The sequence below is a fragment of the Manduca sexta genome, chromosome 23, assembly GCF_014839805.1.
Source record: "Manduca sexta isolate Smith_Timp_Sample1 chromosome 23, JHU_Msex_v1.0, whole genome shotgun sequence".
Classification (NCBI taxonomy): Eukaryota; Metazoa; Arthropoda; class Insecta; order Lepidoptera; family Sphingidae; genus Manduca; species Manduca sexta.
In genome coordinates, this window is record NC_051137.1 from 14,100,317 (window position 1) to 14,123,890 (window position 23,574).

Here is a 23,574-nt window from a genome sequence, read left to right on the forward strand (position 1 = left end):
AAATATGTAACGTGACTTTTATCCCGGAAAACTCAAATAGTCAAGAATAAAGCCGTATTTGAGTCAACGAGAGATGATTTTGTAAGAAAGTTACAGTATCATGTAGAAGATTGTCATATATCACTGATATGAGGTGTTTTGAAGTGTCCGTTAACGAAAACCGAAGATGTTTTAACGACGAAACAAGATGATTGGGGTGTTAAATATCAAATCTCAGATATATTAACATTGAAACTGCATTTCTTCCTATCTGATCTGCAAAATCTGCACCATTATTTTACCCTTCATGACTTTTTTAGGTGGGTAGTAGACTAGGTATTCCTTACCTGGTCTTCTCAACTCCCTCGAGATGGTCCTTGAGGCGAGCACGCAGTTCGTTAATGAACGCCTCGCGCTTCTCCTCGTGAGTTTCCATCTTGGCATCGAGCGCCTCCTTGGTGGCCGCGATAAAGTTGTTCGTCTGCTCGCTACGGATGCGCGACGCCTCCTCGATCTTGGCCATCTTCTGAGCTATGGCCGCCATCTTGCTGGCTTCCAAGTTCTAATGGAATTGTACATTGTAATCTATCAGGATAGATATGTGTGAGTTTTGGCGAAGTTTTACTGACGAGGTCGATCGTTTATGTCACACTATTTCAATGAACAGCCAGGATCGAGGCAAACCATTTTAAACCACATGCTGATGATCGATTAAACTATTTAATACATGATACACATTAATCGAGGTTCGATTAATCCTCAGGTGATGACAACCTGCACCCTATATCTAATTCCTCAATTCCTACTTGTAAATGAAACTACCAAACAGTAGAGTACACTTACGCACCTTAATATGCAAAAAATCATGACACACGTGGTACTTACACGTCTCCTTTCCTCAGCGGCCTTCAGTTTCTCCTGGATCTCTTCGACGGATGGTGTCTTCTCTGGCGAATCGGCGCGGCGAGGGACTGGCACGCCCACCGGCTCGGCCAGGATAACCTCGTACGCCAGACCGCCCTTGGACATCTCTTGGCAACGGATCTCGGTGGCTAAACAAATAAAGGGTTAAGTTAAAGTAGTTAAATATTTGAAATGAACTGGCAGGTTGACAAAAAAAAAATCAAAAAATAAATCATAAAAAAAAACTATAGTCTAACCAGGAAAATAAAAAACTTGCTTGGGGGCTAACTTTTGTTTCTTCGTTTTAAAGTTATTGCTGTCAGTACAAGAAATTAGTTCCACATTATACTATGAATGGCGAGGGTTTCTTTGCTCCTAGTCACTCATAGATATATTTATAGTTGTTATAATTTTAAGGCATAAGCAGGCAACTTGATGGAGCGTAAAATATAAATGAAAATTCATAAACAACAATATTTTTTTTGTGGGTTTCTGCCGAATATTTTCAGACATTTCCGTTAAATTATCTGTAAAAGGTTTCTTAAAACTGTGTGTGTCAATTCAGCCGTAACAATAGGCTAGTCGTAGTTTATTTTACTTGTATAACGCTTTAGTATTGTCAGACTAAAGTCACTTGAAATTTTGCTAGCTTTAAATACGAATAGTCAAAAGCACGGCAGACATTATTCAAATATTGAATTCAACTTATCTTTTTATTAAAATCTCGAACGCGATGGTGCATGCTGGATACGTATTCAACAGTAAAATTATGTAATAAAGTAATATAAAAACAAAGTGCCTGTGTGGTAGGTCACTGCGGAAATCGATCATTGATACGTCAAAAAGGGGTGAATATACACATATAATCAAAATAAAGATGTATATTATGTACGTATGTTACTTATTCTATTTAAATATCAAAGTTTAGCATGAACAAAACGCTCCTCGCATCATAAAAGAAATTGATGTCCAATCATAAAAGAAATTTAATGTATTTATTTTAATATTCATAAGAAAGCCGCAAATATATTTCGCATTACGTGAATATTACGAAACAGATCCTTTGTTCGAACACAGACGGAATATCTTTCAGTGGGTTGAGTAGGGTTCCGCCCACGCCCCTCCACAAGGACACAAGTCTAGCCTGGATCGATGTGAGCTAGACAGAAAAGTGTGACGGAACGGGGCCGGCTTACCGCCTACTGCGACGGACCATAAGAGAGTTAATGTACAGCCATATTGCGTATTACGCCACATCTCCACGGTTAAATTAAGATATTAAGCTCTTTGTTGAGAGCAAATATTTTTTTGAGTAACTTGATTAAAACTATACAAAGTAGAATTTATGATGAATTTCAGAGGAAACTAGATTAATTAAAAATTATTAAGACATGAATTGCGAAGGTCATTTCAATGTAACTAATTTTGAATAAGCTTTATCTTGGCTAATTTAATAATCAGACTAATTTTGAGATTTTGACGAACTTGAGGTCTTATAACGCAGATTGGCAATAATTTGCAACACTTTTCGATGTAAATAGTTTCAAATAGGTACTGGTACATAGTAGATAAAAAATTATTGCATTTAACTGAAAAACAAAAAACCTGCTTCTAACGTAATCTAGATTCCTAATTATACGGAAACAGTCAGTTGCGTAATTTAACGCTCTGATTATTTTCGCAACAACAAACATTAACTCAAATTATAATGACATTGATTCAATAATACTGAATTACAAATTTCAGAAAGCAATCAAGTGCTGGAAAATTTACTATTTTGGTTTGTAAAGGATTAATAATTAAATTATTTATAACTAATGATTCTTAGTTCTAATAATTTTGAAGAAAAGTTTTTTTAGAAATGCTATAAACATTTAAATAATGTAACGTAAATAATTCAACATGAATGTGAAATAAACTACTTTTTCTTTGCAATTAGTTTCTGAATTAACACAACATTCCCTCACATAGCACGACAAAAAATACTCCAATTATGACGTAACCTTGGCGTATAATAACATTGCAAACATAACAAACGATCCAAACAGAAGGGCAAATCAAAATTCCAAACAAAATATAATAAATTATAATAAACTCGGGCGAGCTTCATTCGCGCAGTAATTGAGCCCTGTCCCCTATACAAAGGGTGGTGGAATGTGAAAAATCCTAGGGATGTTTGCCGAAACGCCGGTTTTTCAAGGTCGCTGCTTACCGCGGAATTTCGTATTGTTTAATCATCGGATAGCAGGTGGGATTGGGGTGCGATGGGAGCGTAATCGGGGCTCGGTATTAGGGGACAAAAGAGCCTTTGAATTGGTGTTATTTTGTACAATACGACTCTATTTAGCCTTGTTAAATTTGTAATAGTACTATTATAAATTGTGATGCTTTTAATAAAACTCCGCGACTTCAATATTCAACAATTCATATTTAAATTGATCTTTGAATTCTCAGTATATATACTCTAATATTTTCTTGTTATGTAGCGATTACGTAGATGCTAAGAGCAATATCCAGACAGATAGCAGCACTAAATCCCCCTTTCTCATTCCAGAATCTATATCGAACTCTGCTAAAAATAGCTTTGGGGGCTATAAATATTCCCAGGACGTCGCCTCACTCTATATTGCCCCCCGCCTCCTAGCTACGACCCTGTGGAGGGGTACTCACCCCTCGTGAGTCATATCGTTATTGCATCGTGTTTCAGCGGGCGACGCGATGACTAACAGCGCATTTTATATACACAGTACTTCGACTGAACATCGCCTGTAATAATTTTAACTTAATGACGAATGTGGCGACATTTTTGGATTTTAATTTGATTAAAATTTATTGAAGGCTTTCTGCATGCCTTTTTATTTAGATAAAAAGATTTAGGGGATGTTTTTATTCTGGAAATATAAACGTCGATGATACAAGCTATTGATTGGAATAAAGGTTAGTTACGTCTATTTATTGGTGTAGTTTACAAAAAGATTTTAGATAAGTAGTATTACTATATACGAGACGCTGTTTTATTGTTCAATAAATTCAATGAGAAATCAATATTATATTGTAATCAATTACCTATTTCAAAACTGTCAAAGATAATTCCTATATATAATTTATATCTATTTCTGTCACATAAAGGTAAACAATAATTTATGTAAAACAACCATGTTGTAATAAAGGCACTTCTAATCTTCGTGTAAATAGCCGGAGCTAGCAAACCCTCAGATACATAATAAGATTCATCACTGCTGATAAAATGCATCACTTTGTGCAAGCCCTAGCGCCACAACAAATGTTGTACAGTAGCCTCAGGCAGCTAGAGGTTAGCCTCTTGACCTACCGTAACAAAGCAGCGTCGCCTGGAGCTACAACCCTTATCTCGTACAAATCCGGTCCACCTTAAACCATTTACTGCGGTTGAAAATAGTCTTTTGAAAACTGCAACGTAGGTTTCAGTCGAGCCGCTCATCCCGGTTTCTTTGGTCCGCTCTCCACTCGCGCGGATTAAGTGTAAAGAACTCTTTGGACGTTTTTAACTTTCGTAATGTTTAATGCAGAGAATTTTAATTAAATTGTCTTTCTTAAGCTTAACTGTGGCTGTTTGAGAATTAACTAATTTAGACGACATTTAAATGGATTGTATTTAGTCTAATTTAGTATTACCGAATAATATAACGTTTAATAAAAGGGAGAAGTCTAATGAAAATATTGTTTTTCGCCAACATTGAAATATATAATTAATGCCGACAAAATAATAAAACCCAAAGGCTTCAGTAGTCATAAGTGGGTCATTTACTAATGAACTTATCCTTTTGCCACTCGGCCCTAAAGAAAGCTCTAATCCATAAACTCCAAACAATAAAAAAAAGTAATCAAACAAATAAGATACCGCCAAAAACAACAAAACAAAAAATAAGCAAAACACAAAGTCCTCGAAAGTACCAAATGTTTCACTTACTGATGAATTTAACCTTCTTGGGCTGCTTGGTCCTTGGCTTGCCGACGGGCTTTTTAACCGGGGCTGACCGCCGGTGCGCTACTGAAACAGTTGGACCGTCAGCTACTGTCAACTGACGACGCCGCTGTCATACTCACCGTGGAGACAAACTAACCCTTGAGTAAAGTGATTTGGTGCCAACGATATTGTCATGTAAACCAGCGTTCGACAACCTTTTGGTAGGCAAGGGCCACAAGGTAGCAAAATTAAAGACGGGCCATACGTATAACATTAATCCTAGAAACCCTGCTTTAGATGCTCTTACTCTTAATTTAATACATTTATTTTGATGTTTAAGCCTTATTACAAAATCGCGGGCCACAAACAGAACGTTCGCGGGCCGCGTTTTGCCGACCGCTGATGGAAACCATCGATCCTGCTTATCATAAACTAATAAAGCAACTGGAGACATGAGTGGGACATGCCCGTCTCCCTAGTCACGCCTATAACCCTTTGTTTAGCTATCTTTAGACGCGACCTACGTCAACTATGTCAGTATACATATTAATTTATAACAACATAATGGACTCGAACAATGGTGAACCCTATAAAAAGTCAAGACAATTTATGAGATAAAAAAAACTTTTAGTAATAAAATTTTAGAGTAAACCTTTTGCATCATTGATACACTAGTTACGTATTGCAAAGACCTCTACTATAAGCGTAAAGAGACATTGCAAACTATTACGCAATTTCGGTCAAATGAAAACGACCAAACAACGAAGTTACAATGTAAAAATACCTGAAATACTCACAGAGCGTAACAAATTAAACAACAAATACCCAACAAATCCAAACATACCCAAATGCCACATCAATTATGCAGAGCAACCTTCACGCGTGGTCAATACAAAAGCGATTACGTTGGATGGGTTGCAGCTAATGTTTATTTGAAGACTATTCGGAGTCTAATGAATCGGCGATCGAGTCGCGTGCCGACGCTATCGATTGAGGGTAGCTATAGGGTACGCGGGACCCGCTCCGTCGACATACTGGACGTAAAGATATCTTGACGTTAATAGATTCTATGCATGCAAAGTAATTGTATTTGTTTAGGAAATTTGTTTATTTAATACATTGTTTCTACATTTGTTTGTCGGTCGCATTAGATGTCAATTTATTTGATTATTGTCGATAACAGTAATTTTGTTCAAACTATCAGTGATATGTATTTGTAGTATAGTGAATGAGGTGCTTATAAAGTCACTAATCTCAATTTCATCTGAATCCATGATTGAATGTTAACTACGAACAGCATCATTATTTATTACTATCCGACATTCTCAAGAGTTTATAACAGAATTACTGAATTGCAAAATTAGTCACGTCATTATATTCCCCATTACGAAGCAAAAACTTGATACATTACAAAACAACTCAGACGCTGGAGACTCGAATGAAAACTAATTTACCGAGTATTTCGAGTCGGCCGTCGTCTGTAATAGTTGCTGGTAATAATGCGAGCGGGCGACGCGGGATGAGACCCCGATACGTGACGGGAATGCCGGAGCACCTCCCTCTTGGAGGATAATCCCTCACGGTACGGCCGCCGATGAATTTACACCACGTCTCCGCCGACTTATTACTCGTACATATGAAATTTTTGATCGAAAATGTGTTTGATTTTCAGTGGACTAAATTGGATTGATGTGGGAAAGACTAATCAATTTAAATCGTATTGAAGAAAATTAATGTCATTACTTAAACTGGTAACGTAGAGATCATGAATAATAATGAAAAAAAAACGAGCAAGTCAACTGGTTAACTGAGATTGGAGGGGAAATGAACTTTCGCTCTTATTAAAATATAAATAATGTAACAAAGTTTTCATTATGAATTTTCTTTGGAGATTGACGTCAGAGCGGATTATTTGGCGCAGAGTGAACCGGACTAAAAGTTCATATTAGAGGTCATAAACCACTGCAGAGGTGATTAAGTAAGAAGATAAATCCACAACAATTAGATATATTTGTTCACGTTTGCACCTACAAAATATTGCTAACAGAATAAATAAACTCCAAGAAGAGTATACTAAATAAGAACCCATTAAAATTTAGCTCCAGTAAAATAACAAATTGCTGCAGTTACACCGTAATAATTTCATCCTTAAAAACAACTAAAATAAACGAGGGCTTTGGAGAAAGGCCAAGATTAAGTGCTGTTCGCAGAGAACGGTGCACCCTATCGTTAAAATTTTCCAATTCACTCTTCCTAGTATTTGTACAAATCGATGTTAAATTGTTGCGGTAAGCCGACTTGACACCAACTTGCGGTTTACGTAACCAAAGAGTATAAATGGAAAAGCATGGTTTTCTAGGAAACTAATAAGCTTCATATTTATTGGTTAGAAGTGACAGCTGTGGTGTTAATAAAAACAATATTGTCATTCTAAATTGTTTTAATCAAACAATAATCTGACTGAGGAATACTATTGCAATTTTAAAATTATTAAGAAATTCAATGCAGTATAAACTCATGTTTTGTTTTTTATTAATCAAGAACAATGAAACAAAAAACAATGCCGACAATCGAATACGAACTGGGGGAATAATTGAAACGTCGCCCCCGGCCCCTACGGCGCCGCACGACACATGAAAAACTTATGAAATATTAAAAGCACGATTTAAAGCCGGAGGGGAACGCGTAGTAAAATCCAGTGGCGCAGGAAATACGAATGTTTCAAAGAAGCAAACGCGGTCAACGTTGCAGACACACAAAGCTAAGAAAATTCTCGAGCCTCCTCTTTACAAGCTTCCCTCATTAGCAATATTGCGTTTTTAAATTACATTTCTTTTTAACTTGAAACTAAAATTCCATTTCGAAACTTCGCAGACTCGTAAATTAAAACTCCGTACTGCAAAACTAAGCCGAGCATGTGTGGCCGGAAATATTTGGAAACACGCAAACATCGCACGGGTCCGCAATGCATCACTTCTTACACAACCGTTGTCTCCGCTGTCGTTCCGGCACGTGTCCATCTACGAATCCTCCTCGCATGATTAATTACATTTTTATTCAGCCACAAATACCGGCAGTCATTAAGTGGATGACGACGTGCTAATGATCATGTGAGATCGCTCGAACGCTCGTTTCGGCCCCCCGTCATCAAAAGGGGTGCAGACTTGTTGAGCCAATTATTCATTATCTGTCATAATCAACCCCTTAACAATTATGCGATCTACATCCCTCTGATGTCTGTACAAACAGCGTGAACGATCCGAACACTTGAAACCTTCGGTGCGTGACTGATGTTGTGTCGCGAAGGGAAAAGGGTGTTGCCGTCTAGCGAAGTGTCATTTCAGTCGGGGAATGTTTGCTGCCACGTCGCCTAATGTGGTCATAATGTCGGCTGTTATATCTAATGGACTCGAGAAAAATGCTGCAAAATGTAAATATGTTTGTGCAAGAAGTCTAAAACCTACTGAAACAGCAGCCAAATCATTCAATTTAATTTTTGTAAATTAATTAATTAAGAACGCTTTAAGGAATCTTTAAAAGTACGTTACGTGAAAAAAATGTACTTCATTAGCAGTTTTTTTTTCCAAATAACGAAATACTCGTAATAAGTTAATTGGAATCGGAAGTATTTCTCACTTCAATATCCAGCAAAACGCTTTAATGGACAAAAGGCGATTTAATTTTAGCCTTGGGGGAGGTTTCATTAATTAACGACCCTCGTAATTAACACGTTTAAAATTCTCGTGTGAGGGTAGTTTCGAAAAAACAACTAACGAAAATTTCACGATGTTAAAATAAAATGTCGCGTTCGCGTGTTAATCGCATTTAAATTGTGTGAAAATGTTCAAGTTTTTACAAAAATCCTGTTCAGTGTTCCAAAGTGGGTGCCGTTTCCATAAATCGCGATAAAACGACATGTGTCGCACGTGAAGGCATAGAAAAGTAAGCTCTCGACGGCAACGCATTACGTTCAAAATGGTGGACGCGTGTCGTGGTATCGCCGTGCCGTCTGTACAAAATGGTGGACATTATGCAGTAATGTTTAATCAATATAGTGGACGTAGACGTCTGCCCCTGAAACAGAAAAACTTACACGCCCAAACGGTAGATGCGACGTCGCAATAACGCCGGTCAACAGCGTTTACAATGTCACGAACAAATCTTGTAAGGCTTCAGACTACTTTAGAAATCTAGTCACGATTCTTACATAACGAAAAATATTCAAATTTTGACAAATCCTAATGGCTGGTCATTAGAGTTTGTAATAGGAAACAACGTAACTTTGTATAGATAAAATAGGTGCAAAAGCAAAGGAATGTGTACCTAATGTCAATGAGAATTAGACATAGATGCCGGCCGGCAACACCGCCTCGCCGGCCGGCGTTTACGGCACCCGCAGACACTCCGCAACTATAAAAACGATCAAGAAAGCTTAGCGTAAAATTAAACTGTTAAATAACATAGCAATCTGCAAAATCTTTGGGGTTACCTTGAGCCTTCACTCACGACTTGGTTTCGGTTGACGATCGGTACCTGTTTGAGTATTCTGCCCTGCCTAAAAACAGTTACGCATTTCGAGTTTTAAGGGTTATTCAGGTCGATTGGCACGAATATGGGTGTTTGTCTCCACGGAGAAAGTGACAACGGCGTCGCCTGTAGTTATACGAAGAGCTGGGCTTCCACAGAGATTCTTCCAACCTGCTGGTAATACGGGCGCGCGGCATGAGTGGCAGAAGCACTGCATCACCGAATCGCGAACAAGTCCTATCAGCATGGTGGTGATCAAATTGACTATCTAACGTGTGACGGAGTCGCGTCGCGGTGCCGGCGAACTGCGCGACTCTCGCCCGGAAACTGAGCTACGCCGGGGGGAGGGCTGACGGTCGATACATACGCCCCGCGCCCCGCAACCCCCCGCCCTGCGGACCCACCCCCGCGGCCACCCCTTGCGCGCTACCGTCCCTAACTTGATAACCTGCACAAGAAAATAAGCCTACCAAATGGAAAAATAATGTCACCCACGGCGTCTATTACATTAGGTCTGGTTCCCTCGAACAGAGGGCATGCGGTCTAACGGTATAGTTTCGCGTTTATCGCGATGGGATCTGGGCATTACAGCGAATAAGTATCTACGGGAAATAAAGAGAGGTAAAATGTCTTGTAAATGACTTATACATCCAGAACGAAATTTAAGAAGGAAATGTATGTAAACAAGTACACCACAAGGTGGGCGACGATAGTGGGAAAGACAGTCTCACCTAGCAACCGCGGGGTCTAGGGTCGGGAAGACAAACTAATTTAAGAGCCTCCCAGACTCGTGCGGGTCTCGACGGGCTTCTCGCTCATAAAAACGGCGAACTGTCGGGGGCGAGCGGGAGGGAACGTAGGGAGGGCATGCCGGGGAGGCACCATGCGGAGGTTCCGCCGCCGTCTCGGCGCCGCCGCCCGCAGCCAATTAACAGCCAGCAACGCCACGCTGAATTTGTTTCACCACTCGAATTGCTTCCGATTGATTTCCCGTTTCCAAAATGTACCATCCACGAGGTCTTTAACGACCCTCGAATATGTTCATTTATCAAAATCACCGCATGAATATAGATTTTGCGTCACCTGAGAAAAGTATTAAGAGTGGCGGCAAGTATGGCCGATGACTATGACTAAGGGATAATATAAAGCTGGGGAGATGAAATGATGAAAGATAGACTGCAGCAGTGATGGAACCGTAGCGCCGTGCATCGGTAGCGGCGGCGGTGGCGGCCGTGGTGCGGTGGATCGATGCCGGGCAACAACCCCTAGGCCGCGTCCCCCTGCGGTAATAACTGGGAATACCAGAAGCTCTGCTCGACCTATGCAAACGCAGAGAAAGCGCTGTGGAAATACCTGACGTGGCGTCCGCCTGACTGACGGCCCTATCCACCATATAAATATAATATTAAGCAGCCTCGTATATTATTTGTTTTTAAATGACATGTTCAAAAACAAACTTTTAAATAATAAAATATTACAAAATATTTTAATATTATAAGATCATTCATAACAATTCCATCATAAGAATTTAAGAAGGCAAATGTCGTCCCCTCGAATGATCCCCATAGATCATATCACGAGCGGTGATAAATTAGCTTCCCCAGCAAAAGTTTCACCGGTGACTTTCACGAATCAACTAATAAAACTCTGAAAACATTATTCACAGTCAATAAACTGACAAACTTGCTAATATTATGAGTGTATGTCAAGGGAAACCTAAACACATCTGTGGCATAATTGAATTCCCAAATTTGCCCAGAATGTTTTATAAACCGACATTTTAATATACACGGAGCGTAATGGCGCCCAACGTGGGACCAACAAGATTAATAATTCCTACTTAAGCGCTTATTATATTTGCAGCGTGGGGCCGTAGACGTGTACACGAGAGCAGTGGTGGCGTTTGCACGATTAATTAATTTAATATTCTCAATTGCATCGGCACCCCAATTGTGTAGGGTAGATAGGTAATTTGGTTAACCACTACTCCACATATGAGATGTTGTTTATCAGATACACATGACAATGGCCCATAATTTGTAGGGTTTAAATTGAGAGGGTGATGGTCACAACGATATGCTTCATTGAGATAGACGTGTTGTAGATAAGGCGCAATGTATGATGTGGAATGGTCAGCTAAAATAAACAGGCTTCGTAACGGTGGTAGAAATAAAAATAGGAGCATTACGGACAAATTTTGCTTTTGTCTCAGTTTTCGCATATTTGTTAGAAAGTATTATTGATACTATCTTTGGCACAGTTGTGAGAGTTTGTTTTAATAATTCAGAAACTAGCAATATCAGTCGAAAAATAAATGGATGTTTTAAACATTTAGCGCGTGTAGTTTTCGAATTCCGATTACCGAAGATAATATGATAATACTACCACGCAGCATCCATAATTATTACATACCCCAATAATGATAATAATTACTATTTCGTTGTAGATAAAATCTAGAATATCTGATAGTCTGCCTGTTACGTCATCACGGAAAACTATTTGCCAGAATTCCATGACGTATATACACTTGCATTAAGCGCTTTTTATCGCATTGCGACATCTAGAAATTGAGTAATAAAATAGAAGAATTTGTGAGTACTAACCGGGGCCACATAATGAACCATGGTGTGCGGCATTTTGAGCATTGGCAAATATATTTTTATAATAATATGTTCTTTAATACACTATGTTAAGTATTACTATTTACTTAATACTCAATATAAATAAGAAGTAAATAATTGCTAAAGAAATTCGAAACTAATTGTAAATGGAGTTTCCAAAGCTATCAAATTGATTCCAACAGAAAATTTCTCTTTCTAATTACTATGCATGTTAATATACCATTTTATACAGATAGTTTACATCCCTCAACAACGGACGTAAAACAGTCGATAAAAGTAACAGTTAAAAATAAATACTATTAGCAACACCCCGCAAGTATAAATTTACCGTAAGTATATTTTAAATACGAATTACAGAAGTATAACAAAAATTCCAAAAAATTACTTCAAATGCCTAAACATTTTTAACCAATAACAAGTCTTTACTCTAGAACTTAGCAAACTCATAGCAAAGTTTAATTGAAAACGCCACCAGCAACCCATACCATCAGTACCGAATCCCAAGACGTATCAAAGAGGCAACAAGTAAGTCACATGCTTGATCCCGAGCCGAATATCCTTCCTCGGCGGCGGCGCGTGTTCGCCTGCGTTTCGACTCGCCCCGTATCGATTTTGCCTTGTTTCAACCGCTGCTTACACATTACCGACCTTTTTCGACGCAGGCATAGCTTAGCGTAATCTAGAACAAAATCTAGCACAACTGGCCATACTGCATCACTGATACTGGTGGTTTTTATGGCCGGAGTGCCGCAGTGGACACGTGGTGTACGAAGAGTACGTCAATACGTGAGTTAAATACTAGAAACACACTGCGGATTTGGACTCATGTGATGAGACTTAAGCCTGTATATGAGCTTAGATCTCCAAGCTTGGTTTATGAGATTTATTAGTTTTGCGCGGTTCTAGTTCCAAAAACATTATATTTGATATAAAAAAAATATAAGTGCAGCGAGACAATTCTTATTTCTGTTCTTATCCCTGAATCACATTTAGACGTTATTCAAGTTGACATTATAAAATTGGTCTCATTGCTACATTACTTGATTTCCATCCAAAATTCAATTTCAATATGCATGAGTGCCCGCATCGATTTTCAAGTTCAGTATCCAAACTTATCAGAATTTCAAAGAATATACTTGTCTTTTTAGATTCCTCTAAAATCGACTACAATTCCTAAACAAACGATGCGACGACACTTTTTTCAATTCGTAGAAACACAAAGAAATCTATATTTCAGAAACAGCAGTCGCTTTTGCTTTCCGAAGTTTAAATCTATACCAATTCTTATTCCTTACTGTCTTTTGTACCAAGATATAGCAATAAACATTCATATTTCTACCGACTATAAGAAACACAAATAATCGAAATTATATATTTGGATTTTGAATCATAATATATTACCCATGTAGTGTAAATTTATTCAAATTTTGAATGGAGTAAATTTACACAACATGAATAAACTACATCTTATACGCTGATTACAATTTGCATTGCCAGATCAAACACCAACTAGGTACAACATCTTAGATCTTCGCTAACGCTTCATCTAATGTATTCCAGCTCAAGACATTAACTAGAGTTGACACCGCAGACGAATTATGGTAATAAGGCAGCTCGATTAGATGTTAATTATGGATATCACGTTGGGAGATAAGTAATCAGAGTTGAAAAGTTGCGTCGTTATTATCGGGCACGGATATGCATTATTCACGAGGCTGTTTTCCTTTTTTATATCAAAAATCGTTAAGTCCTAATAATTCGTAATCAACTTACAGCTTTTGAATCTGGGAAGAAATATATATTGTGAAAAAACCTGCGTAGTTGAGTTTGCACATAAGGATTTTTAAGGTCCACTTCGAAATAACTAACCAATACTATCTCCAATATTAGTCATCCTTACCCAGTAACGGAACAACAGACATACATTTTTAACCCGCTTTAAATAGCATCAATATACTTATCAAACACAAAAACAATTTCAACAAAGAATCCAAACGGCACAAACCAACGATCCAATCTATTCCTCATAACAAAGCGAACACGACCTTTATTTTTGTCCACGGACCTTTTATTCTGCAGACATAACTTACCCATAATATAAGACTGAATCTTACGCCATATGGTCATCTTTATCTCCTTGCTTGCCAATTCGAAAATGTGTTCCCGAATTGCGAACCATCTGTAACGGGGGCCGAAGTTCGCAACTTTCCGATGAGATATTGTTTCATTACGAGTACGGGGCGCCGGCAGTCTTGCTTCCAACTCCGCTTATAAATTCAATGTGCAGTTTTGTTTTATTTTGTATAGAGTTTAGTCATTAATACAATGCAATGTAATTTATTTGCCATTCGGAAACATATGTATGAATTTCAAATTCGAGCTCAACGTGGCGATAGATTGTTCTCCTGTCTTGTAATGGAAAGGTTTGGATAGTAATTAGTATTTTTAATACACTAATGAATGATCAGTAATATAATAAGAGTTGGTGGGGCGTGCTCTTTGTCTGATAAACAGGATGCACCGAAGCTTGGTGAGATTTTAGTGTCCGAAGTTCGACATGTTACATCCTTTTAATACATTAAGAACAATTTTCAAATAAAATCTAAAGCAAGAATCTATCCGATTATAAAAGGAATACAACAAAAATCAATTTCAGCAATTCATTTCTATATCAGACAAAATTAAACCCTAAAACCAGAAACAATCCTAAAGGATACAAAATAAATTATCTTTGGCTAATTCATGCCAATATCACTCAAACTACGAAGTTTGTGTCACGGCCCAAGGGTATATGTATAACACTCATATGAAACTAATCAGGGCGCGATGTTTGTCCATTACGAACGTTCAAGGCGTGACTCATACAATATATGAAACCGTACCGTCTGAAACGTGGTAGAATTGTATTGATACACATACGAAAGCTCCATCTGGAATGTGGGTGAAGTGTATTGTTTAGTTACTCTACCAAAATATTCGTACACATTTTTGGAATACCTATTACGGTAAAACTTCGATGTTTTTCTTTAACAGACTTCCAAAAAGGAGTGTTTTCCTGGTGTTTGTATTTTTATTTAGACAATGTAACTAATTCGTTCTATTGTAATTTGTTATTTAATTAAAGTAGCAGAGAACATAACTGATAAGACAGGTCTTTGTGATTTATTTTATTCTGAAAAGGTGATAACACTTTGACAATGACGACAATACTGTTCAAATATGCAAAAACTATCAAAGTATGAGCTATGCTAACTTGTATTACAAAAGATATATCATAAAATTTTACCAGCAAACATTCCAATAAATTGCAGTCAATAATTCAAATGTTCAACAGAATCATAGAAAACATTTTACAATAGAAAATCGAAGTTTCCTTTCGAGAATCATGTTCGAATGTTGTTATTCAACAAGATCGCTTATCTGGTGAATATTAAAAAGGCATCCATAAAACAGTAGGCAGCGAAGATGCCGCGGGTCGGACGACTCTTGCGACTTTCAATAGCTGAGGGTCGATGCGAGGGTACAATATTATAATGACCCTCCCTTGTACATCTTTATACAGCGCCCTCTTCAATACCATGTTTCTTTTTGGATGTCTGATGTGGCATTATTTATCACTTTGTATTCTTATGCAATTATTTTCTAGGCCTTTGCTCACACGGCAGTGATATTACGATTGGTAATGATCCATTTATATTTATATTCTTTCCCCCTTATTCATAGACATTTTTATCTAATTGATACTAGTCTACTCACAGCGAGGCTGCCATGCCGTCAGCACTGAGAAACAGACTTGTTATCACAGCATTACTCCATATATAAAAAAACGTCTATGAATAAGTGGGTTTATATACAATGAGGATTTATCGCTTAAAACAAATTGATTAGCTACATATATATGTAGTAGATTGATTTTTTAATGCTAGGCATTGAGCAGAACGAAGTTAAAAGCAAAGGTATATTACACAGGACTCCAGCCTGCAGTCACACGTTCGGAGGATAAATTATCGTAAACAGTATATTAAAGAGAGGCTTTTAAAGCTAATACACCTGATACAGCACGGCGCGTTCGTGCAGACACAGTCGTAAACCAGAGTGGCTGTGCCGAATTACGAAAAGTATCGAACTTCGATGAAGTAGAGTGTACACTGTACAAGTATAGAAGAGGTCAAATTTATTTATAGTTTGTCTAGGAAAATAAAAAAAAAAACTGTTTTGAAGGCCACTTTTGCTTGTTCGTTTTAAACTTAACATTGTCAGTAAAAGAATTTAGTTTCACATTTTACCACAACTTGTCGAGATTTTTTTGCTGGTTAGGCTATACAATAATAATTTTATATATTTACCTAAAAGTCTTAACAGTTAATGCTTATAACTTTTTGTGTTGGGTATTCTATAGGTATAGTATTATCAGTACCTTATCAGTCTTATGGAAGCGTACTAAGAGAACCGTGAGGTTCTGAAGTTCCTGTACAAGGCCGTAGGGTGTTTTAAATTAGGAAAATAAACTCATATATTCGTCACCTATTACATCCTATAATGAGAATAAATATGCACCAGTCGAACCTTTATCTACCCCTTCAGAAACAAAAGCGTTACCTAACTAATTTATTTATCCGTGTTCTGGACACGGATAAATAAATTAGTCTTAACTTTCTACGTTTTCGAACTACCTTCCTTCGTATCGATAGTCGGCATAGCCACCATGATACAGCACAGCGGGTTCGTGCAAGCACCTAACTCGTAAACCAGGCTCAAGGCACCACGGCCGCCGCTGTAAGCTGTAAAGGCTACAGCACACGATAATTTTACCATCGACAATCCGCGGTTTTACCCATGAATCGGATTCTCGGGACTTTCTATGAGAAAACTCGTTTGGGAGTAACGTCGAAACATTGTATTCTCATTACAACTCTTTATACTAGACGTGTATAAAGAGACTAAATCGCTGCTGGCAATTAGTGTCATATGTTTACCGAGTATATTATTTCAGGCACTGAATGGTGATGACTATGGTCATTTTTTTATTATTGCTTTGGACGGCGAGACGAGCAAGCTGTTCTCGCCTGATGTGAAGCGATACGACCGCCCATAAACAACAGAAACACCATCCAACACATTGAATTACCAAGTATTGTTAGGTATTCCACTGCGCTCGCCATCCTGAGACATGAGACGTTAAGTCATATGTCCAGTAGTTACACTGACTACATTCTTTGCTATATTAATTTATATAAGCTGTTTCTCGCTCTATTCTTCCCAAAAGCTACGATATCTCGCATTCGCCTGCTGAAAGCACCGCGTGCTGTAACCCTAAAGGGAATGACGCGCGTGGATCGATCAAGGCCAGACAGTCCCCGCGTTTTTATTTTATATATTTATATTCTTTTACGCAGTAGAATGGTCATAAAATTTGTTACGAATGTAAAGGAATTGTGTAATGTTGACTGTGGCCATGTAATACCCCTTCTGGCATATTGATAGATATCTCAATATGAATTTATTGCGGAGGTATTGTTGAGATCACCATACAATTCGTCTTTTATAAATATACTCGGAATTTATCCAATTGATAGTTAAAATCGTAATAATATTATTTAATTCAGAATAACGTCATAATTATTTAAATGAGTTCGACGCTATTAGACAGTGACAGCATGATAAAATACATCCCATTTACCTGCTATTTACACTCGTATTTGAATCACCTTTATTCAAGAAAGTGACAGCAGTTGGCCTATTTATCAAAAAATTATCCAGTTTATAAAATTCCACCACACATTCAATACATTTTGAATGCAACTTCAACAGTTATTTTTACCATTATTATAGGTCCACACAGAATTATCAGGAAGTCACACCGAACTCAATATCTGGACTATGAAAGTAGACAAACCAATCCAATCAGAACTCTTGATCTAAATCATCAATAATGGCCAGCAGAATGGCGTACATGATGAGTATTTATGTCCCATTACGCAGTTCAGCGCTTCACACATTACTTTGGACTCCTGAGCTTAATCCGACACTGGCGCATTGCGGGTGACGAGTGGCATTCTAAATTTTTTTATGCAATCGAAGGGGGGGACGAGCAAGTCGCTCGTCTGATTGTAACGCAAGAGGTTTTAATTACAAACTACAGCATGGTACTGCGTTGCATTTAATATCAAAAGATATTAGTTTAACATTTTACTAAGACAGTGTAATTTATTCTAAGGACGAGACGATGCAAAAATAGACACCACAAATACATTTTAAGATATTATCCTCGGGTCACCAACGGAAATGATTTATCAAAAAGGAGATATAGGTAAAGTAAATTCTTCGAGACCTTACAACTATAAACAGAACTAAGTTTAAAGTATCTTCTCTAAATACCTTTTTTAACCGACTTCAAAAAAAAGGAGGAGGTTATCAATTCGACGTGAATTTTTTTTTTATTAATCATTCAAAATCCTAAGTAGTCCATATTGCTAGCTGTAGATGTTAAAACCCGCCATAGTTGCCTACGTAAGGGTGTAACATTTCGGGATTAGCCTGGGTATATTCGGTTCCGACAGGCCAGCATATTTGTGTCGACTGCCGAGGGGTAATCATCATCATCAATCAGTCAACATTCTATAAGACCCCACGTCACTAACCATCAGGTGCACTGGAGTCACTGCACGTAAAAACACAATATTTTAACCCACAGACTGAAAACAATGCCTGCAACGTTACGCAACACGGTAATCGTTACTTCTGCCAAAATACCTAGTCCTAATATTATCAAACCGATCTAAGCGTTCGTAACACGCCTGTAAACTGCAAGTCTATGGTTTGACTACACAGTCGTGCAAAGTCTGGGAAGTGGCAGGACCGTGTGCTGTCAGACGTCATTTTATATGAAACAATTTTTTTTCAATTGGGGCTCCTTCGCTGACAATGATTTTGCCTAAAGCAAAGTAGGAAAAGTCACGGTAAAATTTTGATAGGTCATGTTTTCTATGACAAAATTATTTAATATGACGCGTGTTAAGGCAAAAAAAAAGAAGGATCAGACAGAAAATTTGGTAACAATAATTCTTAAAACTATTTCATTACGTACATTTATTTTGAGAAATACTCATTTATTTTCTAATGAAAATGTCTATTTTGGATAAGTGTGTAAAAAAAATGTTTTTACAAGTTCTAATGCCACTCCTACTCTAAAAGAAGTCGCAGCGACAACATCATACTTTCAGTCAGAAATAAACTCATGTCCAAGGAATATTCACCCTAATATACAGTGCTAAAAAATCAGAAAACTAACACCGGTATTTTTGCCGAAAATATTCCTTATTCGTGGATGATTTTTGGCATTATGTTAAGAGAAAGACGAGTATCAGGTTTTATTTATTACCGTAATTTTAAAATGACCCTGTATAGAATAAATATATTAAGACAAAAACACACGAGACGGAAAAATTCATAACATTTCTTAAAAACTATTCGTTATATACATTTATTTTTAATACTCAAACACAATTTTCTGACTAAAAAGTATCGATTTTATGGAAAAAGTCACAGCCCACGACCATATGACCAAACCTTATATTCAAGGTGAACACTGCAATAACACGGGTAGGTACACCGATTGTCGAACGGATATGCGGAAAATCAATAGCACCAAATGTAATAAAGATTCGAGTGCGAAGGGTACTAAATGAAGATTGATCGAGGATACGGGAGGCAGTTTTATTGTGGCGTAGGTTGGGCGCGGTCAGTACCTGAATGGGAAAGAACGGCGTCTTCAAAATTTGGCTGATAATTGGGATAGAAAGAATGTTTCGAGGGCTTGGTGCCTTTGTTTCGAGAATTGGGATATCACACAAAAGATGTCGTGGCTAATAGAATTTGTTAGGCTCACAATGAAGAATCCGAGTATATTTTCATAGCCAGTTTTATAAAACCACTGGGTGATTTAATTGTTCCAGCATTTAAACAATAACAACAGATTTAATGAAATGGCGGAATATGAAGAACAAAAATTTCATCCACTTAGTAACGTGACCTAGAGTGTCAATTTCAATAGCAATCTGAATCTACACCTCAATGAAGGTCTGGGAGAATACTCCTCCATCCACTGGAGATGCAACTAGCAACCGATCGAGGTTAGTGTATCAGACCGCGGCCTTCGTCGCGAAGCCCAAACCGCAACGCTCGACGCGTCGGTAACACTAGATCGGAAGCCTTCGCAATGCGCCGCATTCACAACATTCAATACCATTCGTATCTAGATTTTATAAAACAAAACGGGAGTTGTTCTTGCCGTTTGCATCGAATATTTCAAACAGAAAAAGGTAAATCGTTCGAATGTCTCTTAGTTAAGCATCACACACGATAATGCCAAACCACTATTATAGCCTTGTTACTCATTGTTTCTTTGACGTAAGCAATTGACGAAACAATTAGTTTATTTAATGAATAAAATATATTGATACGCAGGTTAATGTTAGATAACAAAAAAACAATTGCCTTCTACTGATATTAATTTTGAAAGAAATGTCTTGCATTCAGATCACTTACTTGAAACAAACCGGAGACGAGTAACACGGAATCAATATTCTACAGAGCAGGAGGGACATCTATACTTATAATAAATCTGTAGAGAGGTCAATTCTGTACATGAAATATATTTCCAAAATAATAATTATCAGGGGGTGATTAGGGATCGATACTGATGCCAAAAATGCAATTAGTAAAATTTTTGTCTGTCTGTCTGTCTTTCTGTCTGTCTGTCTGTCTGTATAACCGTTATAGAAACAAAAACTACTCGACGGATTTTAACGAAACTTGGTACAATTATTTGTCATACTCCTGTGCTGGTTATAGTATACTTTTCATCACGCTACAATTAATAGGAGCAGAGCAGTGAAGGGAAATGTTGGGAAATCGGGAGAAGTTACTCCATTTTTTAAGCTTCCGTCGCGTGTACAACCTTAATGGTTAAAGCTACGCAGAAATCATGTATGACGAAAATATTCTCCTTAAAATTATGTAAAAAATATCCCACGACAGCATATGTCTATCTTTTATGGTTGACTCACAATAACACGTGTAACTCCCGATAGCTTAGCAGTTCGAAGCTTTCTCATTATATTTGTCTACGCTTACGTTTATAACACTCTCAGTCATCCCTAATTAAAAAAGTAAACATTATTAAATATTCCATAAAAAAGAATCATAGAAATCGGTATAGAAACACCAAAGTTATACATGAAATACGCTAATAATAAGCCATCACGCGTGAATACTGAATCATGCTATAAGCTTCCTTCGATTTCACCAGGATCCCATCATCAGACCCTGACCGGACAATCGGACCACCTGCATACCACCATACATTAAAAAAACATCCCGACAAATTGAGCACCTCCTCCATTTTTGAAGTCCGAAATCCACGCGGGCGAAGCTGCGAGCGGAAGCTAGTCTTTAATAAGATCTTATCTTGGGCCAAATACTTCACTATTACTGTCATTATAGCTTTGAATTTGTATGCTAAGTACTAACTATGCTCTAACTCACTGAATATATCGATTACAAAATACAATCCGAGGTTAATAGACTCAACAAAAAAAGATTTTCGCCGCTTCTGTAGTTAGCTTTAGTTTAACAATTGTAGTTAAATACAATGTCCTACGTCCGAGAAGGTGGAACGACGATATACGCAAAGAAATTGGTCGTCGTGGGTTGATATTTGAAGTGGCATAAGAGCTTGTTAGAGGCACTCGCCAGGGCAGTGAAGGAATACAATTTAACATTTAACATAGACCAACGAGAGAAGTTTCATTCCCCAATGGTCATAAGAATTCTGCAGACCTGTCCACAGGGTTTACATCAGTTGACCAACCTCATCAGAACGTCACGAAGGCAAATCGGGTGCAAGAGATGGTTAACTAATTATTTCATAGGTTTCTTGAAAACCTGGAGAATTGTACTTCTATCAACAACAATTGCAATGCAACATGTGTATAAAGGTATAAGTCAACGTTGCTTTAGTCTTGACAAATGAAATGAAATGAAATTATAAGGTTCATGGAAAGTTAAACTTAAAGCACACAGTTCATTAAATACAAAACCGCAGTTAATAATTAAAGCACTATTCATACTGTTGCATTAGTGAAAAACAGGACCATGGCTTAAAAATGTGCATTGTTTTCGAAAGTATAACAATGGTATTGTTGGCTTTTGTGAACGTTTCACTCCCGTAATCATTATTCCCAGGGTCCTTTTCATTTTCCCAGGATAATTACTACACAAACCTTTTAAAAAACGATCCTTTACCTCATATTACTCTGACTGTACCTACTACAAGATATTTTAAATTCCCTATGCACCTTAAAATGCACAAATGTTAATACAATAAATAGTATCATGTATTTTTGGAAAATTGTTAGGTATATGAGTTTCTTCATGATGTTTTTCTTCACCATAAAGCGCACGATAGTTAATAAACAATACACACATTAAAACAAAAATCCAGAGGTGCAGGGTTTCGAACCTGCAGGCATCCGTCTCGGCAAACCGTTTCATTCCCAACTAGGCTGTATCTTTCAAAAACAAAACAAAGAACAATCAACAGACGTGAATATATTAAAAAAAACATATAAAAACAGTTACATTTGACCTTATCTACCCAACTGTACATACCAATAAATATATCAGAGACAATTTTCCTCCGCGGAATCGTAACCGCGACCCCGAGCCACCCAATCCGTCTCCCTCGCCGCTCGGCCACGAAGGTTGTTTATTATTCATCTATCGGTCAAAGACCCGCCCCTGTACGTGGGACCTCATGGATCATTAGCGATATCATCGCGTGTCACGGCGATTCGCATGGCAAAACTATTTTGAAATTGCATTTCAGTTGGTGTGTTGACTGTTTAAGTTTGGTATTCCTTTGATTGAAGTCATATAAAGGAAGATAAAATTAGCTATAGAGGTAGAGACAGACGCCACTATTTCACCATCAAGTCGCCGAGTTTGGAGTGCCCCACTGGATATCGACCACTGCACGAAATACGAATTATGAAACGCCGAGTGGCTATAGTATACATAGGTGTATAAATAATAAATTGCTATATAAATCTTAATTTCCAACAAACTTTGCAATGGATAAAACATATTTTCATACTTTAGCGCGACACAAATCCACAACTGAATAATAATCTACATTCATTTCACCGCATGTTAAACCCAACAAGATAAAAAATACAACACGACAGAAAGAAATAAACTTAAACGCATCATGCCTTTTCTCTTTATTATAAACAGTGAAGATCCCCATGTAGTAATTTTGTCTAGCAATTTCAACAAACTTGATTTATTATGAAACCCACAACCCTCCCAAAGTCAAAGCACTCAAACCTTGAAGATGAACAAGGACATTTTAAAATATTTCCACCCTAAAATCTAGATAAAAATGTTAATACTAGGTGGCGAGTTGCAAACTTGGCAGACATCTGGCCGCTTTGTCATTTTTAACGCCAGTGACTAAGACAGTTCTAGGAATGTACGGTAGTTTCATATCGATTTACATTAAAACCTAACACACTGAGAAACTGCAACAATATACTA

General features: G+C 37.5%; 1 protein-coding gene across 4 annotated transcripts in view; it reads right to left on the reverse strand.

The window, feature by feature from the left end:
- Positions 1–23,574, reverse strand: part of LOC115450623 (stathmin-4) — a 52,540-nt gene that overhangs the window by 5,334 nt on the left and 23,632 nt on the right. The window contains exons 1-4 of one of the 4 annotated variants that reach the window (XM_030178680.2): positions 9,527–9,666; positions 4,832–4,909; positions 865–1,031; positions 327–541 (exon numbers count right to left, since the gene is read on the reverse strand). In XM_030178680.2, the coding sequence (XP_030034540.1) occupies positions 327–541; positions 865–1,031; positions 4,832–4,909; positions 9,527–9,602 (536 nt within the window). In that variant the 5' untranslated portion in view covers positions 9,603–9,666. Of the gene's footprint in view, positions 1–326; positions 542–864; positions 1,032–4,831; positions 4,913–9,526; positions 9,667–23,574 lie in introns of those variants that run through there. The other 3 variants (XM_030178679.2, XM_030178681.2, XM_037441824.1) reach the window with 3 other exon arrangements.